Source organism: Solanum verrucosum, unplaced genomic scaffold, assembly GCF_900185275.1.
Source record: "Solanum verrucosum unplaced genomic scaffold, falcon-dt-bn FXZP01000268.1, whole genome shotgun sequence".
Lineage (NCBI taxonomy): Eukaryota > Viridiplantae > Streptophyta > Magnoliopsida > Solanales > Solanaceae > Solanum > Solanum verrucosum.
In genome coordinates, this window is record NW_026019957.1 from 2,140,202 (window position 1) to 2,161,224 (window position 21,023).

Sequence of the window (21,023 nt, forward strand, 5' to 3'; positions counted from 1 at the left end):
TGTTCAACTTGTAATTGTCGTTAAAATATGTTGGTATATTGCATCAAGTTTTTAAATATTTTGCATAAAAATAAAATTCATTGTAAGATTTTTTTATGTTCCTTAAAAATGGTTAAATACTTAAAAATGCATACAATTTTTTAAAGGAAGTTACATATATAACTTGATTAGGTCTATATTTCCTTTTTTTTTTTTCAAATATTAATTAATTTTGATAATGTTATGCTAGAATATAGTCCATTTTATGTGTTTGAAACTATATTATCATATAATCAAATAAAAATCGATAATAAACTGAATAAACCTACAAGAAATGAAGCTAAAAAACCAGAATTGATTTGATTCTAATATTTGAAAAATCAACTAAATTAATTTGATCATCTTTTAGAGAAAAATCGACTTGAATCAAATGATAAATTTCATTACTATTAGAATAATTAAAAAAAAAAGGCAATACTATTTAAGAGTGTTATCTTGGAAAATGAATTTTACAATACGCAATTTTGATTTAATAAGCCTCGATATGAATATCGAATGGAGAAAAAGATAATGTAAATTACTAAAGTTAATAAAAAAAAAAAAAAAGAAGCGCGACCTAACAACCCCTTGGAAGAGTCCTCACTAGTCATGAGCTACGCCGGCCACCCTCTCTCTCTTTCCCGTTTGACTTCACCACCGTTTCCCCTCCTTCCTCCGCCGACCACCGCTGTGTTCTCCGCCGCCACCGGTTACACTCCTCTTTTCTCTCCCGTTAAATTCCATAGGCGGTCTCTTCTTCGGAGTTCAGGCAGCCGAGATAACTACATCGGAAACGGCGGTGGCGGTGCTGGTGGAAACGGTAAAAACAACGGCGGTAGTGGCGGCGGTGATTGGTGGAGCAATTTCTTCAATTTTGATAAGAGAAGATCTCTTCTCCTCCTTCCTATTTTTAGAAATGAAGATACTTTTATCGATTCCGTATTATCGTGTAAACCATTGTTATTGTTCCTTGTATCAGCTTCTTCTTCAATTACTTGCTGCTTACTGTTAGCTTCATTTGTACAAGCAAAATCTAATAATGGAGAAATTGTGTATGAAATTAGAGGAGGAAAACGGTTTGAACTTGTGCCAGATTATTCAAAGGATGAATTTGTTCTTACTAAGACAATGTGGTCACGGTTATTGCCTGATTCGAAATCGGGGAGTTTTGTTTCCAATTTGTGGATGCAATGCAAGGAATTAACGACGACTTTGTTGCTTCCTGAGGGATTTCCGGAGAGTGTTACAAGTGATTACTTGGAGTATGCCCTTTGGAGAGGGGTTCAAGGTGTCGCTGCACAAATTAGTGGTGTTCTTGCAACTCAGGTACTACTCTTGTGTTAATTAAAGATATATTAGTCCAAATAAATATGACGAGCTAATGTTGTTGAAGTAGTTATTTGAGTCTAATGAATTTGGATTTGATTAAAAAGGTCTTATTTTGTTGGGATAGTCTGTTGATGAACCACTTTGTTAGCTCAAGCTGTCATCTTATCCTAGAGCATGTCAAATGTCGCGACACACCAAATCGAGTGAAAGAGTCAAATAGGATTATGTCACATGCTAAATGATGTGACATACCTAGTAAAATAAACAAATTTCTCTACATGCAGCATTCATGTGTTCTAGCATTCAAAGATCAAGAATTAAATCAAAATCAAACTTCAAACCCTTGGATTAAAATACATCATGTTCTAGATAAAAATCATAGGCACTTGAATAGCTTCAACCTAAGATTAACCAAGCTTCTTTTAGTCATGCAATTTCAAGAAATAATTTACTACAGAGAGTATATACCCCGTCTTTCAAACAGGCGTATCTCCTAATTGAAGTTGAAGATAGTGGGATGTTAACCAAATTGTTGACTCATACTCCACTAATTGGTTGGTATGCGAGTTCGTGGCTATTTTAGAGGAATTCTCTCCAAATGGTTGATTGGACTTTAGAACATAACTAGAATTCTGATCGATTATCTAAAATGTGGTCTCCTCAGACTCTTAACCAGCGTAAATTGAATGTTACAAGCACCCTTTCAAGCCTAGAATGCCAAATAATTCAAGGAGAGATAGTGATTCCACATGACGTGACATACCTAGTCAAATCAAAGACCAATAAAAACATGTCATGTGTACAAGTGACATGTTTTGTCCAATCAAATGTAGCATTGTCACTTTTTTGCCTCTACTTTCCTTTTGGTGTACTTTCGAGGTTCCTATATGTTGAGAACCATATTATTGTGTAGGTTCTCTTTTTTGGTGTATGGGTTGTATACGAGGTTCCCACAATTATTAATAAAATACTTACCTTATCAACAAAAAAAGTGGCCTTGTCAGTTGTCACTATTTCAATCTTATTGGTCAGGCGATTAAGTCAACCAAGCAAATCAAAGGTCAAAGGAAAAGAGTTTGTTCTCATTGCAATTCTTTTCTCTTCCACAACTATTAACAGGATTCCTCATAACTCAAAAAAGATACCAGGATTCATAACGAGTAACAACTAGCAAGAGAGCTCGTGGATCATTGAAAGTTTAATAGATTATATATACTTCTGTTTGTTATTTCTTTTTTCACCTTTGTTGTCTTGAATCATCTTAGGAAGAAAATCATATGAGTGAACTGTTAGAATATAAATAAGTATTTCCTACTTAGAATAGAAATAAGAATAGGAATAGGAATAAGAATAGGAATCCTAGTTGGAAAAGGATTCCAATGTAGTGTCTATAAATAGGGTCTCAATGTAACTATTTAGATACACAATTCAATAATATTTTTCGTATATATTTCTCACATGGTATCAGAGCATTGGTGAGAACAAACAAGTCACCGTATGTCTATGTCAATTTCCGGTGACTGTTGGGTCTGATTTTGTTATACTTTTTTCTTTCTGTGGGTGTTGTGCGAAAACCAACACCACCACGAGGCTCGGAAAGCCCTCGCGACCAAACCCCAGCCAAAACCACCGGAAAACACCACCCCACGCGCTCTCACGCGCCTATCGGAGGTGGCAGTTTCCGGCGAGATCTGTCTCACGCGCCGGCGCGTGAGGGCTTTTCTGATCATATTTTTTTGAGATTTTTTTGACAGTTGGGGTCGTCCAGCCAATCCGACCAGGCCCATACTGTTTTTGACCAGATCCGATCGCCGGAATTAGAGTTCCAGCTATTTCCAGGCAGTTTCCGGCGACTTTTCTTCGAGATTTGAATTTTCCGAGACAAATTTAGCATAATGTCTTTTGGGTGAGATGTTTTTGGTTCCAAAAATATGGGGATTGGAAGTTCTAGCCCTATAATCACTTCAGAACTTTTATTGGGAAGTTCAAACTATTTATCTTGGGCTTCCTCGGTTGAGTTGTGGTGCAAGGGTCAAGGTGTCCAAGATCACTTAACGAACAAGGCTTATGAGGTAGATGTAAAGGCAAAGACTAGTGAGGAAGATGCAAAAGCCAAAGCACAATGGGAGAAAGTAGATGCTCAATTATGTAGTCTCCTATGGCGTTCTATTGATTTCAAGTTGATGCCCTTGTTTCGCCCATTCCAGACGTGTTATACAGTTTGGGAAAAGGCTCGTGCTTTATACACTAATGACATATCTCGATTCTATGATGTGATATCTCGATTGACCAACTTAAAGAAACAAGAATCCGATATGTCTACTTTCTTAGGACAGGTACAGGCAGTCATGGAGGAATTTGACACATTAATGCCAGTTACTACGAATGTGGAAAAACAACAAGAACACAGACAAACATTGTTTCTAGTTCTTACTCTTGCTGGACTTCCTCCTGATCATGATTCTGTACGTGATCAGATTTTAGCTAGCCCTACAGTTCCTACAATCGATGAATTATTCTCTCGTTTCCTTCGTCTTGCGGCACCTCCCAGTCACAAGGTAGTTTCATCACCCACTGTTGACTCATCTATTCTTGCATCTCAAACCTTTGAAAAGCGTACATATCAATCTATGGAGAATCGGCGAGGAGGAGGGCGTTTTGGGAAACCTCGATCCAAGTGTAGTCATTGTCATAAGCCTGGACACACTCGTGATATATGTTATATTTTGCATGGTCCACCACCCAGTTATGATCCTATTGTTCTAAAGGAATATAATGAGTTCCTTCGAAATCGCGCAAGTAAACAGACATCTCCACCAGTAGCATATGGTGCTCAACCTAATCAACCATCCAATAATGCTCATATTGCTCAGACAGAATATGATGAGTTCCTTCAGTATCGTGCAAATAAGCAAACGTCTCCACAAGTAGTTTCGGTTGCACAACCTGATGTCTCTGTTGCGGGTAATTCTTTTGCTTGTGTGTCGCAATCTAGTACTCTTGGAACATGGGTCATGGACTCTGGGGCTTCTGATCATATCTCTGGTAATAAATCACTTTTATCCGATATTGTTTATTCACAATCTCTTCCAGCTATTACTTTAGCCAATGGGATCCAAACCAAACCAAAAGGGGTTGGAAAAGCCAAACCCCTATCTTCTGTCACCCTAGACTCTGTTCTTTATGTCCCTGGTTCTCCTTTTAATCTAGCATCTGTTAGTCGTTTGACGAAAGCCCTACATTGTAGCATAACTTTTTTCGATGATTTTTTTCTCATGCAGGACCGCAGTACGGGACAGATGATTGGAACAGGACATGAATCACAAGGCCTTTACTATCTTACCTCTTCAAATTCCTTAGCAGCATGCTCCGTTACAGATTCCCCAGATTTAATTCACAAACGTTTGGGACATCCGAGTCTATCCAAACTGCAAAAGATGGTGCCTAGTTTGTCTAGTTTATCCACATTAGATTGTGAGTCGTGTCAACTTGGGAAACACACTCGTGCTACGTTTTCTCGTAGTACTGAGGGTCGTTCAGAGTCTATTTTTTCATTAGTTCATTCTGATATTTGGGGTCCTAGTAGAGTCAGTTCCACCTTAGGATTTCGTTATTTTGTTAGTTTCATTGATGATTATTCAAAATGTACTTGGGTTTTCTTAATGAAAGATCGTTCTGAGTTATTTTCTATTTTCAAAAGTTTCTTTGCTGAAATACAAAATCAGTTTGGTGTTTCTATTCGTACTTTTCGTAGTGATAATGCCTTAGAATACTTATCCTCCCAATTTCGGGAGTTTATGACTCACCAAGGCATTATTCACCAGACTACTTGTCCATACACCCCTCAACAAAATGGTGTAGCTGAAAGAAAAAATCGGCATCTTATTGAGACCGCTCGTACTCTTCTCCTTGAATCCAATGTTCCATTGCGTTTTTGGGGAGATGCAGTTCTTACGTCTTGTTATTTGATAAATAGAATGCCCTCTTCTTCTATTCAGAATCAGGTTCCCCATTCCATACTGTTTCCTCAGTCACATCTCTATCCTATCCCTCCTCGTGTCTTTGGGAGCACATGCTTCGTTCATAACTTAGCCCCAGGAAAAGATAAATTAGCTCCTCGTGCCCTCAAATGTGTCTTTCTTGGTTACTCTCGAGTCCAAAAAGGGTATCGTTGTTATTCACATGATCTTCATCGATACCTTATGTCTGCTGATGTTACATTTTTTGAGTCTCAGCCTTACTATACATCTTCTGATCATCCTGATGTCTCTATGGTCTTACCCATACCTCAGGTTTTACCTGTGCCAACCTTTGTGGAATCTACGGTTACTTCTACATCTCCAGTTGTAGTGCCACCACTACTAACTTATCATCGCCGTCCACGTCCAACCCTAGTCCCAGATGATTCATGTCATGCGCCAGACCCTGCTCCTACTGCGGACTTGCCTCCTCCTAGCCAACCGCTTGCACTTCAAAAAGGTATACGATCCACTCGAAATACTAACCCACATTATACCTTCTTAAGTTATCATCGTCTATCATCACCCCATTATGCATTTGTGTCGTCTTTGTCCTCTATTTCCATTCCTAAGACTACAGGTGAAGCACTTTCTCATTCTGGATGGAGGCAGGCTATGGTTGATGAGATGTCTGCTTTACATAAGAGTGGTACTTGGGAGCTTGTCTCCCTTCCTGCAGGTAAATCTACTGTTGGTTGTCGTTGGGTTTATGCAGTCAAAATTGGTCCAGACGGTCAGGTTGATCGACTTAAGGCTCGCCTTGTTGCCAAAGGGTATACTCAGATATTTGGGCTAGATTATAGTGACACTTTCGCTCCTGTGGCTAAAATTGCATCTGTTCGTCTTTTTCTATCTATGGCTGCCGTTCGTCATTGGCCTCTTCATCAGTTGGACATTAAGAATGCTTTTCTGCATGGTGATCTTGAGGAAGAAGTCTATATGGAGCAACCACCTGGTTTTGTTGCTCAGGGGGAGTCTAGTAGCCTTGTATGTCGATTGCGCAGGTCACTCTATGGTCTAAAACAGTCTCCTCGAGCTTGGTTCGGGAAGTTCAGCACAGTAATTCAGGAGTTTGGCATGACTCGTAGTGGAGCTGATCACTCTGTGTTTTATCGGCATTCTGCACCAAGTCGATGTATCTATTTGGTTGTTTACGTTGATGATATTGTTATCACCGGTAATGATCAAGATGGTATCACCGATTTGAAGCAACATCTCTTTAAGCACTTCCAAACTAAAGACCTTGGCAGATTGAAGTATTTTCTAGGTATTGAGGTTGCTCAGTCTAGATCAGGTATTGTTATTTCTCAGCGCAAGTATGCCTTAGACATTCTTGAGGAGACAGGGATGATGGGATGTAGACCTGTTGACACTCCTATGGATCCGAATGTTAAAACTTCTTCCAGGACAGGGGGAGCCACTTAGTAATCCTGAAAGGTATAGACGACTTGTTGGAAAGTTGAATTATCTCACAGTGACTAGACCTGACATCTCTTTTCCTGTGAGTGTTGTAAGTCAGTTTATGACTTCCCCTTGTGATAGTCATTGGGAAGCAGTTGTTCGTATTCTGCGATATATAAAGTCAGCTCCCGGTAAAGGACTACTCTTTGAGGATCAAGGCCATGAGCATATCATTGGATATACAGACGCTGATTGGGCAGGATCACCCTCTGACAGACGTTCGACATCCGGATATTGTGTTTTAGTAGGAGGTAATTTGGTGTCGTGGAAGAGCAAGAAACAGAATGTGGTTGCTCGATCTAGTGCAGAATCAGAATATCGAGCAATGGCGACAGCAACTTGTGAGCTAGTTTGGATCAAACAATTGCTGGGAGAACTAAAATTTGGCAAAGTTGATAAGATGGAACTTGTGTGTGATAATCAAGCGGCTCTTCATATCGCATCAAATCCAGTGTTTCATGAAAGGACTAAGCACATTGAGATTGACTGTCACTTTGTCAGAGAAAAGATACTCTCGGGAGATATTGTTACGAAATTTGTGAAGTCAAATGATCAGCTTGCAGATATCTTCACCAAGTCCCTCACATGTCCTCGTATTAATTACATCTGTAACAAGCTAGGTACATATGATTTGTATGCACCAGCTTGAGGGGGAGTGTTAGAATAGAAATAAGTATTTCCTACTTAGAATAGAAATAAGAATAGGAATAGGAATAAGAATAGGAATCCTAGTTGGAAAAGGATTCCAATGTAGTGTCTATAAATAGGGTCTCAATGTAACTATTTAGATACACAATTCAATAATATTTTTCGTATATATTTCTCACAACAATGCTGATTGATTTTTCATACTCTGTTATGTCTAGGCCTTGCTTTATGCTGTTGGATTAGGGAAAGGGGCTATTCCTACTGCTGCTGCTGTCAATTGGGTGCTTAAGGATGGCATTGGATATCTAAGCAAGATTCTTTTGTCGAACTATGGCAGGCATTTTGATGTCAATCCTAAGAGCTGGAGGCTGTTTGCCGATCTTTTGGAGAATGCTGCTTATGGCCTAGAGATTTTGACCCCTGCATTCCCACATCTGTTTGTTCCTATCGGAGCTGTTGCTGGAGCAGGGAGATCAGCTGCTTCCTTAATCCAGGTAATATTTTTTGAAGCCAAGTGTGAATCTGATCATGATTAAAAAAGGGCAAGGTTCTGATCTGCATGTCTTACTGCAAATCCACTGTTTTACTGGTATTGTGTCTCAAACATGTGCTGCAAGTTTCTCTTAGGTGTTTCATTAAATTTATGTAATTTTTATCTTCATTACAGAGAAGAATTGGATGTTATGCCCAAACACATCTCCTCACCCCCATCCCTGAAGGAAAAAAAGAAAAAAAAAGAGATTAAGGTTCATACAGTAAACAACGATAAACAAAACCTTTGTCTTACAGGCTGCTACAAGGAGCTGCTTCTATGCGGGTTTTGCCGCTCAGAGGAATTTCGCTGAGGTAATTTCTTTACTTCTATATTCTTACTTTGGTTGTCAAAATATGTTGGGGTCATGAAAATTCTAATGTTCCAGCCTCTCTTGATTACCTACAAGAACCACTCATGTATTTGTGCACATATGCCTTGTGAGGACCGAGGAGTTACCAGAAGAATTCCATTCTGAATCAATTACTAATAGCAGGTGATTGCAAAGGGTGAAGCTCAAGGAATGGTGAGCAAAGCTATTGGAATCATGCTTGGCATTGCACTGGCTAACTGCACCCGCTCTTCTACATCTCTTGCTCTTGCCTCTTTTGGAGTGGTAACTTGGATCCACATGTTCTGTAATCTGAAGTCATATCACTCAATTCAACTAAGGACTTTAAATCCTTATCGTGCAAGTACTTCTCTTCTCTTGAGTTTTTATTTCTTATATCATAAGATACAAGCAATTAATTTGAAAGGCACAAGGAAGTTTGCTCCCAAGGCCTAGCTCAAGTGGAAAAAGGTGGAGGATTTGTGGCTTAGGTCGCTGGTTCAAGCCCCACACCATGCAAAGCGAAGCTCGGTATTTAAATGGAGAAGGGTAGAGGGGGCGGGCCCATTATCCACCGAGTTTAGAAGGCTGTGATTGTTCCAAAAGGCGGGTTATAGATGGATTTCTCGGTTATCAAAAAAAAAAAAAAAAAAAAAGCACAAGGAAGTTTACTTTGTATTCTGTATTTTGTGTGTTAAACTGTTCAGTGGATTCTTTTACATGAGAGTAGCCTATTATTCTCGCTTCCATTGATAGAATGAGTGTTCAAGAGGACCTATTACACAATCACTTTTACTGTTGGAAAGTACATCTCAGATCTAGTTCTAAGTTCCTTGTCCTGAATGATGTAACATAAGTGAAGGAGAAGATGTTATAGTGATTAATTATGGAACATGTGCATATGCATTGACAACTTATATGACATGTACCTTGCAGCATAGATCACATTATCATTACAATTTGGATTAGGATTTTGTATATTAACTTTATTTATTAACTGCTGGAGAAGTGTTGCTTTAATTTAATAGAAATCTTACTAAATTATAAGAGGTAGCTGAAACTTGTCACGTAATCTGTCCTTGTTTAATCTTATGTTAGCGACTCTTTTTTGATAGGTCTAGTCTTCAGTGAATATCTGCTCAGTGGTCTAGTTCCTTCTGTTAAAGAGGTCAATGATGAGGAGCCCCTTTTTCCAGCTGCTATTTTAAATCTAAAGGCAGCATATGAAGTGAGTTTGCTTTCACTTTTACTAGTTTCGTAAGACATCTTCCCTCATATCTATGCAAACCTCAGAACCTGGAAAGTTCTTTTGTGTGTGTGTTGATGTTTTACTATGTAAACAAATTTTCATTTATCCTCCAAATTTATAAAACACACTGCAGGGATTTCTGGTCTATGTTTATGCAGTAAAATGTGTTTCGTTTGTGTGTGTGTGTGTGGGGGGGGGGGGGGTTGGGGAGGCGGGGGGCAGCAGGGTAGCTGGGTATTCTCTTATATCATTCTATAAATTGATGACATAAAAGATGGTTATCTCAGAAAGACTATTTTTGTCCAGCTTAACTGTTTTATCAAGTTATAGAGGACAAATGAGGTGTGCTCATGTGCAACTACTAACATCAAATGAGATTAGGAAAATCTTAGAACAGTTGAAGAAATTAAGAAAAAATATGCTTATTCAAATACAAATGGACAGAAAATTAATAATAACTAACAACTCGCAAGATAGGCATAATCTTGAGTGATAATGAGTACCAAGGATGACCTAGTGAATATTGACTAGGGATGGCCCCAACTATAACCCTTGTTCCTTGTTGGGAATGGGAGAAGAATTTCTCTGTTGATGCCAGCTTCCAGTTGAAGATATTATTTGGTTTTGACTTGCAAACTATGAAAATAGACCATCTTCTCTGATTATTGGTCTTTTCAGACACAAACGGAAGTGCTTTCTGTTCATGCTAAGCAAGCAGCTGCAGGGATTGTGGGACGGTTGCAGCTGGGTTCTAAACTTTCTGATGTTGCTACAAGCCGAGAAGATGTGCTTGCTCTGTTTGAACTGTACAAGAATGAAGGTTACATTTTGACTGAGCATGAAGGAAGATTTTGCGTAAGTAATCCAGTCTCTCCTCCCCCTCATTATTTTCATTGTTGAGACATCACTTGTTTAGACTAACCTGTAAATTCCAGCTAAAGATTTTATTTGATCTACCTTCTGCAAGAGGCGTCAACTTCCTAAAAACTGGTGAATAAAGTGTTAAGAGCTCAAATTTCTGATTGATCTTCTTAAGGAACCTTTCTTTTTATCAGGAACAGTTGATCATATTTTGGCCTTTCCAGAGGGTGATTGTACTTTGTAGTTACTATAACTAAAGAAAGATTAACCTCCCACCGGGACATTCACTATGAATGTTGGGTATTTAAACAAGCTAAACCTAGTCATAACAAGTATTAGGCTTTGAGTGGAAAGAATAATATTGCCCTTCCTATGTTTCTTCAAGAGTGTTTATTTCATGTTCTGTGGAACTCCACTTCAGATGCAACCCAGCTATTTTGACCTACATTTTTTTTTGTATATATAACAAAGAGAAGTACTGCAGAATCCATTTTGTAACTTGCAATCACCACTATAGAGCTATGATGGTCACTGTTTGAGTTACAGGCAATCCAAAATTTTATGCCAGTATTAGCAGACAACGGTGGGAAGTTCTGTGATAAGAGATCAAAGAACTACATGCTCTTCTTCTTAGTACAAAAATTGTTCAGCAATTGCATCAGTGTAGCTCCCAAAATACCTTAAGTTGAATACCAAGCAGTATGGTGAACCTCATAAAAATGGTGATTGAGATCTAAGGTTGGCCTTCTTAAGTGTGAATTATTGGAGTTAGTGTTGGTAGAATGAAATGTCATTTAGAGATATTGAACTGTATAAATAAGGGAGAAACTCTCTGAAGGGAAAATGAATGACTCATATATATCATTCACTTAGCAGGAAAAGTGAATACTCCAGTGAGTGACAAATATCAGAGAGGGAGGGGGAGTTGAGCATGAGTAGATCGTTAGTAGGCTTGTTTTACTTGGAAATTTCCTGATTCAATTCCTGTCTTTATCTCACTTCTGCTTTCCATTTCTTCATTGAAATGGATGGAGGGTGATTGTTTGACCTTATGCTTAACTAACATTTTTACATTTACTTTGCACTTGTTGGAGCAGATTGTGCTGAAAGAAAGTTCATCACCACAAGATATGTTGAAGTCATTGTTTCATGTCAATTACCTGTACTGGTTGGAGACAAATGCAGGAATCAAGTCGAGCAATGTAGCTAATGACTGCAGGCCTGGGGGAAGGCTTCAGATGTCTTTGGAGTATGTTGAGAGAGAGTTTAACCATGTCAAAACTGATGGTGAGGTAGCAGGTTGGGTAACTGACAGTCTCATTGCGAGGCCTTTGCCAAATCGGATTCGCTTGGATTACACAGCTGTAGCTTCTGTTGCAGAAGGTTGACCGTATATAACAAGACACAGCTCCTCTGAACAAGCTCTTGTTTCCCAGCTTAAGTCAACCCTTCATACCCTGTATAGCTGCCAAACCATCATGATGGGTTCATTTGGATTTGCATCTGCAGGCAGAAGTGCTTGAAATCAATTGGTAAAACCCATTTCGGTGACTGTACAATGAGCTTGAAATGGTGTCATGGATCAATAATTGGACGATGCAGTATGCTGGTTTTGAATGGGGTGAGTATTCGAATTTGTTTCTGAATGCTTGATTTCATTGCTGCCCATCCGCTTGCTATTCTATCAATAGCTTAGAAGTTCCATTGATCTTGAATCTACACTGCAACATGTGGAGCTTCTCCTCCTTCGTTCTTTCATGATTTAGTTATCTTCTTACTCCTATTTTCCTGTAAGTAAGTTTACATCTAGAGGCCAGAGCAAACACTTAACTCTATCGAAAAACAAAAACAAAAAACTTTACTCTAGAATCTCCATCAAGTTGGAGTCGGGGGTGAGATTTGGTAGGATGTTCTGTTTCCCTGCAGCATAATGGGAGATGGATGAAGTAGTTGAGTTTGGTCGCCATTTTTGCACTGTTTCCTTCAATTTTTTGTGCTAATGAACGAGCATGTTCGTGTCAATGACTTGTTAGTTTTGTAGAACTTTTGCATACAAGCTAGATTGGATTATAATTTGGTGAGAGATAGATGGTGAAGATCTGTATCTGAGTTTGGCGACTCTATAGCTCATATCATGTTATTTTGTGACCAATTTTACAGTTACCCTACCAAATTTGAATATGGTTCTTCTAATCTCATTTTAAAAATTGAAGTTACTTTCTCTTCACACTATTTTAATTTGTACTTACCTTTGTTTGGAAAGCATTATAACCTGCTGATTCTTGTACTAGTTCTGGGAACGTGCATTGCATATTTATCTCAAAATATTAAATTTTGTATTGCAAATGATATACTTTATCCCCTTCAAATCTATTGGTATTTACTAAAAAAGAAATTAAAAAAATCATCATTTTTATGCTAGAAAGTACAGTTCTTATTAAAAAGAATATAACCTTAATTATAAAATTGACTAAAGTGCATAAAGTAAAAATAACTAACAATTGTACAAATACAATTTTCAAATGAGGAAGCTAAAATACTACATGCTAGTTAGTATAATATGTGTAAACTTTATATATATATATTGTCACGACCCAAAATGAGTTGCGAGTGGCACCCACACTTAACCTTCTAAGTGGGCGAACCAAGGAATCCAATCCCTAACATATATCAATAATTCAACTACGAATAACAACAACAATGCAGAAGCTCAAAACTTATTAAAGTAACCAATCAAATAAACCTTTAAAGTTTTAACACTTATTATCTCCAAAATCTGAAAGTCATTACATCAAGGACATCTAATCTTCAAATACTAAGTCTAGGAGTATTAAAGACACCAAAATAAATGAATAAAATAGTTTATGTCTGAAAACTAAGGATATCATGCCATGACCAAGAGAATCCAACACGAGCTGGAATGAATAACTCACCCTGGAACTTGATGTGCTGGAGATTGGCTAGAGCTGAGGGCGAGTCGAAGTCACTGATACACTCGCTGCACTCCACAAAAAGAAAACAAAGAAAAACACAAGTAGGGCTCAGTAGAGGGAAACATGTACTGAGTAGATATCATCGGCCAACCCAAAATAGAACTAATATGTAATGAATAATAGTATAAAATCAACTATGACACTTAGCTGGTGGCAAGCAACAAACACATGAACTAGTGTCAACAACACTAAAGTAAGTACGTAATCAGTCAACAATATCAAGATCACACATGAGGACTCATGCCTCCAAACCAAACTAATTTGGGAATTGAGTTCTTTGAGATTGAGTACATTAAGTTAATTCAATATCTTTTTCCTTTAATGCTACCGTGTCGGAACGTGACACTCCGATCCAATTATACCGTGTCGGAACGTGACACTCCGATCTAATTATACCGTGTCGAAAAGTGACACTCCGATCCAATAATACCGTGTCGAAACATGACACTCCGATCCAATAATATCATTTATTATCACCACTTTTCAATTCATTAACAATATTTCATCAAGCCTTCTTTATTCAAGGCATCACTTCGATAGATAGGGTTTAAGATTATAAATTCCACGGTCTCAGGATTTCAGACCAATCACAAACCACACAACCAAGCTACACAATCACACAATCAAGTACACAGAGAACGTCACAATATCATTCAATGCATATCAATCACTATTAATAGTCCATCTATCAAATAGAATAAACCATAACCTACCTCCACCGAAGAACCGAAGTCAAGCAAGCTACTTCTCCAATACTTTTCCTTTCCTCAATGCCTTCGAACCTTTCCAATCTATCAAGTATATATGTATAATTTGTAAGTTAACGAGTCTATAAACACTTATATTATTCTATGTCTAAGCCTAGACCCAAAAACTCACCTAATTCTATAATCAATTTCCTAAAGTTCAAACCTAAGGGTAAGTCTTAATTCCTCCAATTGGGATAACCTTAACGATATTCGAATAATATAATATACCTAATATTTAATTACCTATCTCAATATATTACAACTTACTTTATATTATGATAATAAAATAATATTAATTAAAAATGGAAGCTAACTGGTGATGAACCAGTGGTGAGAACCATGCTAACTCTGAACACCTATGCCATAAGTAATAACCTGACCTATTCAATTGTATAAACTACACTTCACTGGAGTATGTTGCCAACTTCAATCTATTACTATATGATGGTAGTAACTAACTCAATTGTCAATCATTAAGAAGTCGTACAATAATGCCAAGAACTCACATCGTATAATAATGCCAAGAACTCACATGAATGACTAACCACGTTTTCCATACAATTTTTAATACATCAACACTAACAAAAATAACCAACCAATATTTATCTAATCACTGTAGTATCAATTCTTCTCAAATAACAATTTCCTACACCACATATTATAATCCCAATACTATCCCATAATTATTCCTCAATTATGTCACTGTCATTACCCAGACAAACCGACAACAATTTATCCCCACCATTTTCATATACACAAGTTGTCCAATTCATTATCCAATTACACCCACATATATATATATATATATATACTAGAAAGCAATGGCCCGTGTCAGCACGGGCCCAATATTAAGTATTATTTCTTCTTTTTTTTTGTTAAGTTTGTTTTTACGTGAAATTGGAGAAAAGAAATTTGATGGATCTAAGGTGGTGTTCGCTATGTAAAATGTTAATTTTTCTATATTTGATCAGTTAAAATCTTTGCAGTATATTTTCACTAGAAAATAAGTTTTTTATCCTTTTAAAATGAGGAAATGATTTCTATAATAGACGTATGAAAAAAAAAGTTACACATGATTCTACATTGATAACGTCTTCCTCCATTTTCAACCACACCTCATCTTTACCCCCATAATATGGAGCCCCCTCACCCATCTTCATCTCCACCACCACACACATCCCTACCCTCTACCTTCACCTCTTATAGAATTTGTCTAAATTATATAAAAATGCTTTTAGGATAATAATTTTTGTCAACCTATCAAAAACAAGAAAATAAATAAGAAACATATTTATTTTCCTAGAAATCATTTCTAAAATAATATTTTTAATCTTAACAAACACATCCTAAGTAATTATTAATCATATACTCATAGTATTGCATCCTAAAAATTGAATACGCTCTCGATCCATGAATAGATGTTGATTGTCAAATAATAAATTATTATACTCATAGAAATATTATACCATTAGATACTTAAAGCGACACTTTATACACATAGAGTATTACTATTATATATTAGCGAAAGATGACACATTTTTTTCAATAGTAATCAAGGTTCTTATTTTTAGTTTTTTTACCAAAAACATATTATGGAATAATTTTATTAATTATATTTTAAAATTTATTATTGATATATCATTGTTAAAATAACAATTAGGATAAAAATAAAGAAAATGTGCATACTCTACTAATTAATTTAATTTTAGACTCTCAATTATCTAGGAGTTTAACTTGACTATTAGTATTTTATAGAATTACTTAACGATAATGATAAAGTCAGGTAAAAATAATTAATTTTCTAAATGTATTAAAATAAGCAAGTAAAATATTATTTTATTATTATAAGAGTCAAATTAAAGATAACATTTACTATTTACTTTATTAATTATAATTAGTGGATATGAATTGATTTTCTTGAAAACTCTCAGCCAATAAGAGGATAACATTTTCCTTGATTCCTATAATTGATTCTTCTCATTATTTATCCTTTCTACCATCTCATCTCATTATATGTTATGTTAGCTCATTTTTACTTGTCATAATTGAACTTATATATTCATTAAAAATAATAATTTATAGGTTAAATAATTAATACTAAAAAAATAATATAATTTTTTTAAATTCTTAATATATGAAAATTGACAATAAAAATAAAAAATTTCTTTTTTAAATAATGGACAAGTAAAAGACGAATGAAGTATGTACTCCCTCCGACCCTTTTGATTGTGAAATTTTGACTTGACACACCTCTTAAGAAAATAATGATTGGTATAATGAGTTTATCATTTTACCCTTATTAATCGATAAAAATTTAAACATATTTACTCACTACTTTTTAAAAAAATATTAATTTAATGTTAATAAATTGAAGGTATAATAAGAGAAAAGGAATATTTTCTTGATTTGTGAAGTATATTTGACAAATAAATAGAAACGAGAAAGTATCTATGAAATTTATGCGAAATGGAAGAGGGAAAAAACGGAAGTGGACCAAAGCCCACGTCTTATGATACTTATGGCAAATAGAAAAGTGAGGTTCATCATATTCTTCAATGACAGGATAGGATTTGTAATTAAATAAAAAAGATTGGACTTTTCTTAAAGCTCTTGCTGAGGTACAAAAAACAAAGCAAGAAATACAACTTTTTGAAGCAAGTTTAGCTTGCAAAATCTTTTGTAAGACTTTAATAACATTTATGGCAAATAGAAAGTGGGACCATCATATTCACCATGGGCAGGACATAGTTTGTAATTAAATAGAAAAAGAAGGATCTTTTTAAGAGCTCTTACTTAGGTTCAAATAACAATGCAAAAGTTACAACATTTTAAAGCAAATTTATCTTACAACTTTTTTAAAAGACTTTAATACCTTCAAACTTTAATTTAATGTCAAAAAACTGACTCGTTGGAAAGGACTTGAAACTGTCCTTTCTAATATATAGAAAAATATATATATATTACCTTCCCTAATTATTACAGCAACCTAACCTTCCATACATTATTTGTTTTATCTTACCCCCAATTTGACCAACCATTACGTTCCTCAACTTTGTACCTTTCAATTCTTTAATCCTTTTCCACTATTCATCATACAGACCCACTAACGATAATTAACCAATAATATACAATTAGAATGCTGGAACAATTTCGGTGAAACAGTTACCTGAAGCCGTCTTTCCAATCTTTGCGACTCTTTTGGTTTTCCTTTCTTCTGCAGATTAATTATTAACCCTAATTATTATATGACTAATTATAAAAGAGGTAAAATTTGTTCACTACTAATTTTAGTGTTAATTCTTTAACCACCAACTAAATTAATTATTAAAACTACCCCACTAATTTAATAATATAGTTATGAATAGTCCAAAATACTCATTTAGAATCTATCGAAAGAGTCTTTTATGCAATAAAAAGTTCTAGTACTCAAAACGACCAAATTCATGTGTATTTTCAGCTAACACAAATATCTAAAAATATGATAACTTGAAGAAAACTTTAGTAGAACCTAAAAAGATAGAGAAACAAGACTTGAGGAAAATGAATCCTTTTTTATCTTCATATACTGTTTTTTGTGGATGTGTCTTCTTATCTTCTCTTTGAGATATTCATTATTTGGAAATATTCAATATAATGCCTTAAATTTACTTATATATACGGAGTAGTAATTACAAACACATGAACCAGTGTCAACAACACTAAAGTAAGTACGTAATTAATCAACAATATCAAGATCACACATGAAGACTCATGCCTCCAAACCAAACTAATTTGGGAATTGAGTTCTTTGAGATTGAGTACATTAAGTTAATTCAATATCTTTTTCCTTTAATGTTACCGTGTCGGAACGTGACACTCCAATCTAATTATACCGTGTCGGAACGTGACACTCCGATCCAATAATACCGTGTCGGAACGTGACACTCAGATCCAATTATACCGCGTCGAAACGTGACACTCAGATCCAATTATACCGTGTCGAAACGTGACACTCCGATCCAATTATACCGTGTCGGAACGTGACACTCCGATCCAATTATACCATGTCGGAACGTGACACTCCGATCCAATAATACCGTGTCGGAACGTGACACTCCGATCCAATAATATCATTAATTTATCATTTATTATCACCACTTTTCAATTCATTAACACTATTTCATCAAGCCTTCTTTATTCAATGCATCACTTCGATAGAGAGGGTTCAAGATTATAAATTCCACGGTCTCAGGATTTCAGACCAATCACAAACCACACAACCAAGCTACACAATCACACGATCAAGTACATAGAGAACTTCACAATATCATTCAATGCATGTCAATCACTATTAAGAGTCTATATATCAAATAGAATAAACCATAACCTACCTCCACCGAAGAACCGAAGTCAAGCAAGCTACTTCTCCAATACTTTTCCTTTCCGCAATGCCTCCGAACCTTTCCAATCTATCAAGTATAGATGCATAATTTGTAAGTTAACGAGTCTATAAACACTTATATTATTCTATGTCTAAGCGTAGACCCAAAAACTTGTTGGGTTATGAAGGGGAGATTAGGGTGTCATGCAGAAGCTTACAATTTGCAAATCATATAGTTGATAAATCAGCTAACAAAAAAACTTATACTAAAAATCAAAATATTATTATATCAAAACTAATATAAAGAAAAACATTGAAATTTTAGAGAGAATAAATCTCCCCATAAACAAGACTCTTAAACGACTACATTGTGGATGTTATTGTTATTGTGTTAGAAGAAACAAACCTATATTTATAGAGTCCTAAAACCTTTCCTACTAGAAAAGGAGTCCTAAAAGGAGAGAATAAATCAAATATAAAATAATATTATATTTTCCTTTCAAGAAAAGTAAAAACATTTATGATAATGTTTTGTTTTTTCTTTAAGGAAAAATAAATCTTAAATTATGGTAAGAAAATCAGGGCAAAACCCTAACAAAACTCACCTAATTCTATAATCAATTTCCTAAAGTTCAAACCTAAGGGTAAGTCTTAATTCCTCCAATTGGCATAACTTTAACGATATTCGAATAATATAATATACCTAATATTTAATTACCTATCTCAATATATTACAACTTACCTTATATTATGATAATAAAATAATATTAATTAAAAATGGAAGCTAACTGGTGATGAACCAATGGTGAGAACCATGCTAACTCTCAACACCTATGCCATAAGTAATAACCTGACCTATTCAATTGTATAAACTACACTTCACTGGAGTATGTTGCCAACTTCAATCTGTTACTATATGATGGTAATAACTAACTCAATTGTCAATCATTAAGAAGTCGAACAATAATGCCAAGAACTCACATGAATGACTAACCACATTTTCCATACAATTTTTAATACATCAACACTAATAAAAATAACCAACCAATATTTATCTAATCACTGTAGTATCAATTCTTCTCAAATAACAATTTCCTACACCACATATTATAATCCCAATACTATGCCATAATTATTCCTCAATTATGTTACTGTCATTACCCAGACAAACCCACAACAATTTATCCCCACCATTTTCATATACACAAGTTGTCACATCGTCCTTCTAATTCATTATCCAATTACACCCACATATATATATATACTAGATATTAGGTTCCCGCGCCAGCGCGGGCCCAAGATATATTACTTCCTCCGTCTCATTTTATGTGAGGTAGTTTGATTCGCCACGGAGTTTAAGAAAGAAACGAAGACTTTTAAAACTTGTGGTCCAAAATGAATTATATAAATTTGTATGACTGTAAATTATTTTACTTAATATAGAAATGTGACATTCTTTTGGGACTGACTAAAAAGGAAAGTAAGTCACATAAATTGGGAGTAGTTCTTTGTTTCAATTTATGTGACACCGATGAAATTTGGAGAGTTATTTAATTTTTTGTATGTGATTTTGTTAAATATATTTTGAAGTTGTTAATTTATTGTGATTTATAGCACTTCTTATATCATTTTCAAATAATATATATTACTCTTTCTGTTCCATTTTATGTGATGTAGGTACTTTTACGAAAGTCAATTAAATTTCTTATATGATTCTTAAATATTTTTTGTTGTTATTTTACTTTAATTTACAGTACTTTTTATGTTATTTTCAAACAAACTTCTTTTGTTTCAATATGGAATTAAAGAGTCAATAAAATTTCTTTTATGATTTTTAATTATGTTTTTTTAATATCTTATATTATTACATTGTGATTTTAAGTACTTATTATGTAATTTTGAAATATAGAACAAATTAAAAGAAAAACAAGGAAAAATTTAAATGAAGAAAGTATTAAAATTTTCAAATAATTGTTTTATGGTATTTCGTACTTTTCAAACTTGAAAAATGATTGTGCTTGCCTGCATCATAAATGTACTCCCTTTTTGTTGGACACAAAAACCATTTGCTCTTTTTCCTCTTTTACGGCTAGGTTTAATTGTGTGGGCCCTATTATTACTTTTGTACACCATTTTATTTTTCCTTGCATTGTTCTTATATTTTACTATTTTCAATTTCTATCCTCCAAGGATCTTTTAATATTATTTATTAATTCATTCATTCATTAATAAATTATTTATGTTGTTCCTTGGATTTTAATTGTTTCATCTATTTTTGTTTTGCACGAAGTGTTAAATATGAAGAATATTTGAAGCGGGTTGGAGCACCCAGTTGACCATCAAGATGTCAGGCTGTGTGCTTCCTCTCATAATTAGCAGATTGAACCTAGGCAACTTCCACTTTTTTATTCCTATTTTAATTCAGCCAATTTATTCATTTGTAGCTTTTTGATGGGGTCCAGTTCAACCCTTT

General features: G+C 35.1%; 1 protein-coding gene across 1 annotated transcript; it reads left to right on the forward strand.

Moving 5' to 3' along the window:
* Positions 1-595: 595 nt before the first annotated feature.
* Positions 596-12,478, forward strand: LOC125814647 (protein root UVB sensitive 1, chloroplastic). The gene is made up of 7 exons (XM_049494117.1): positions 596-1,344; positions 7,694-7,969; positions 8,265-8,321; positions 8,504-8,702; positions 9,454-9,566; positions 10,266-10,442; positions 11,546-12,478. Exons 1-7 carry the CDS (start codon positions 628-630, stop codon positions 11,834-11,836), a joined length of 1,830 nt encoding a protein of 609 aa, XP_049350074.1. The 5' UTR covers positions 596-627; the 3' UTR covers positions 11,837-12,478.
* Positions 12,479-21,023: the final 8,545 nt, after the last annotated feature.

Excerpts from the sequence above, each read along its gene's own strand:
- LOC125814647 (XM_049494117.1), top strand. The coding sequence starts at position 628 with ATGAGCTACGCCGGCCACCCTCTCTCTCTTTCCCGTTTGACTTCACCA. Across the intron at positions 9,567-10,265 it reads ATCTAAAGGCAGCATATGAA|ACACAAACGGAAGTGCTTTC; the intron begins GTGAGTTTGCTT and ends TGGTCTTTTCAG. Across the intron at positions 10,443-11,545 it reads AGCATGAAGGAAGATTTTGC|ATTGTGCTGAAAGAAAGTTC; the intron begins GTAAGTAATCCA and ends TTGTTGGAGCAG.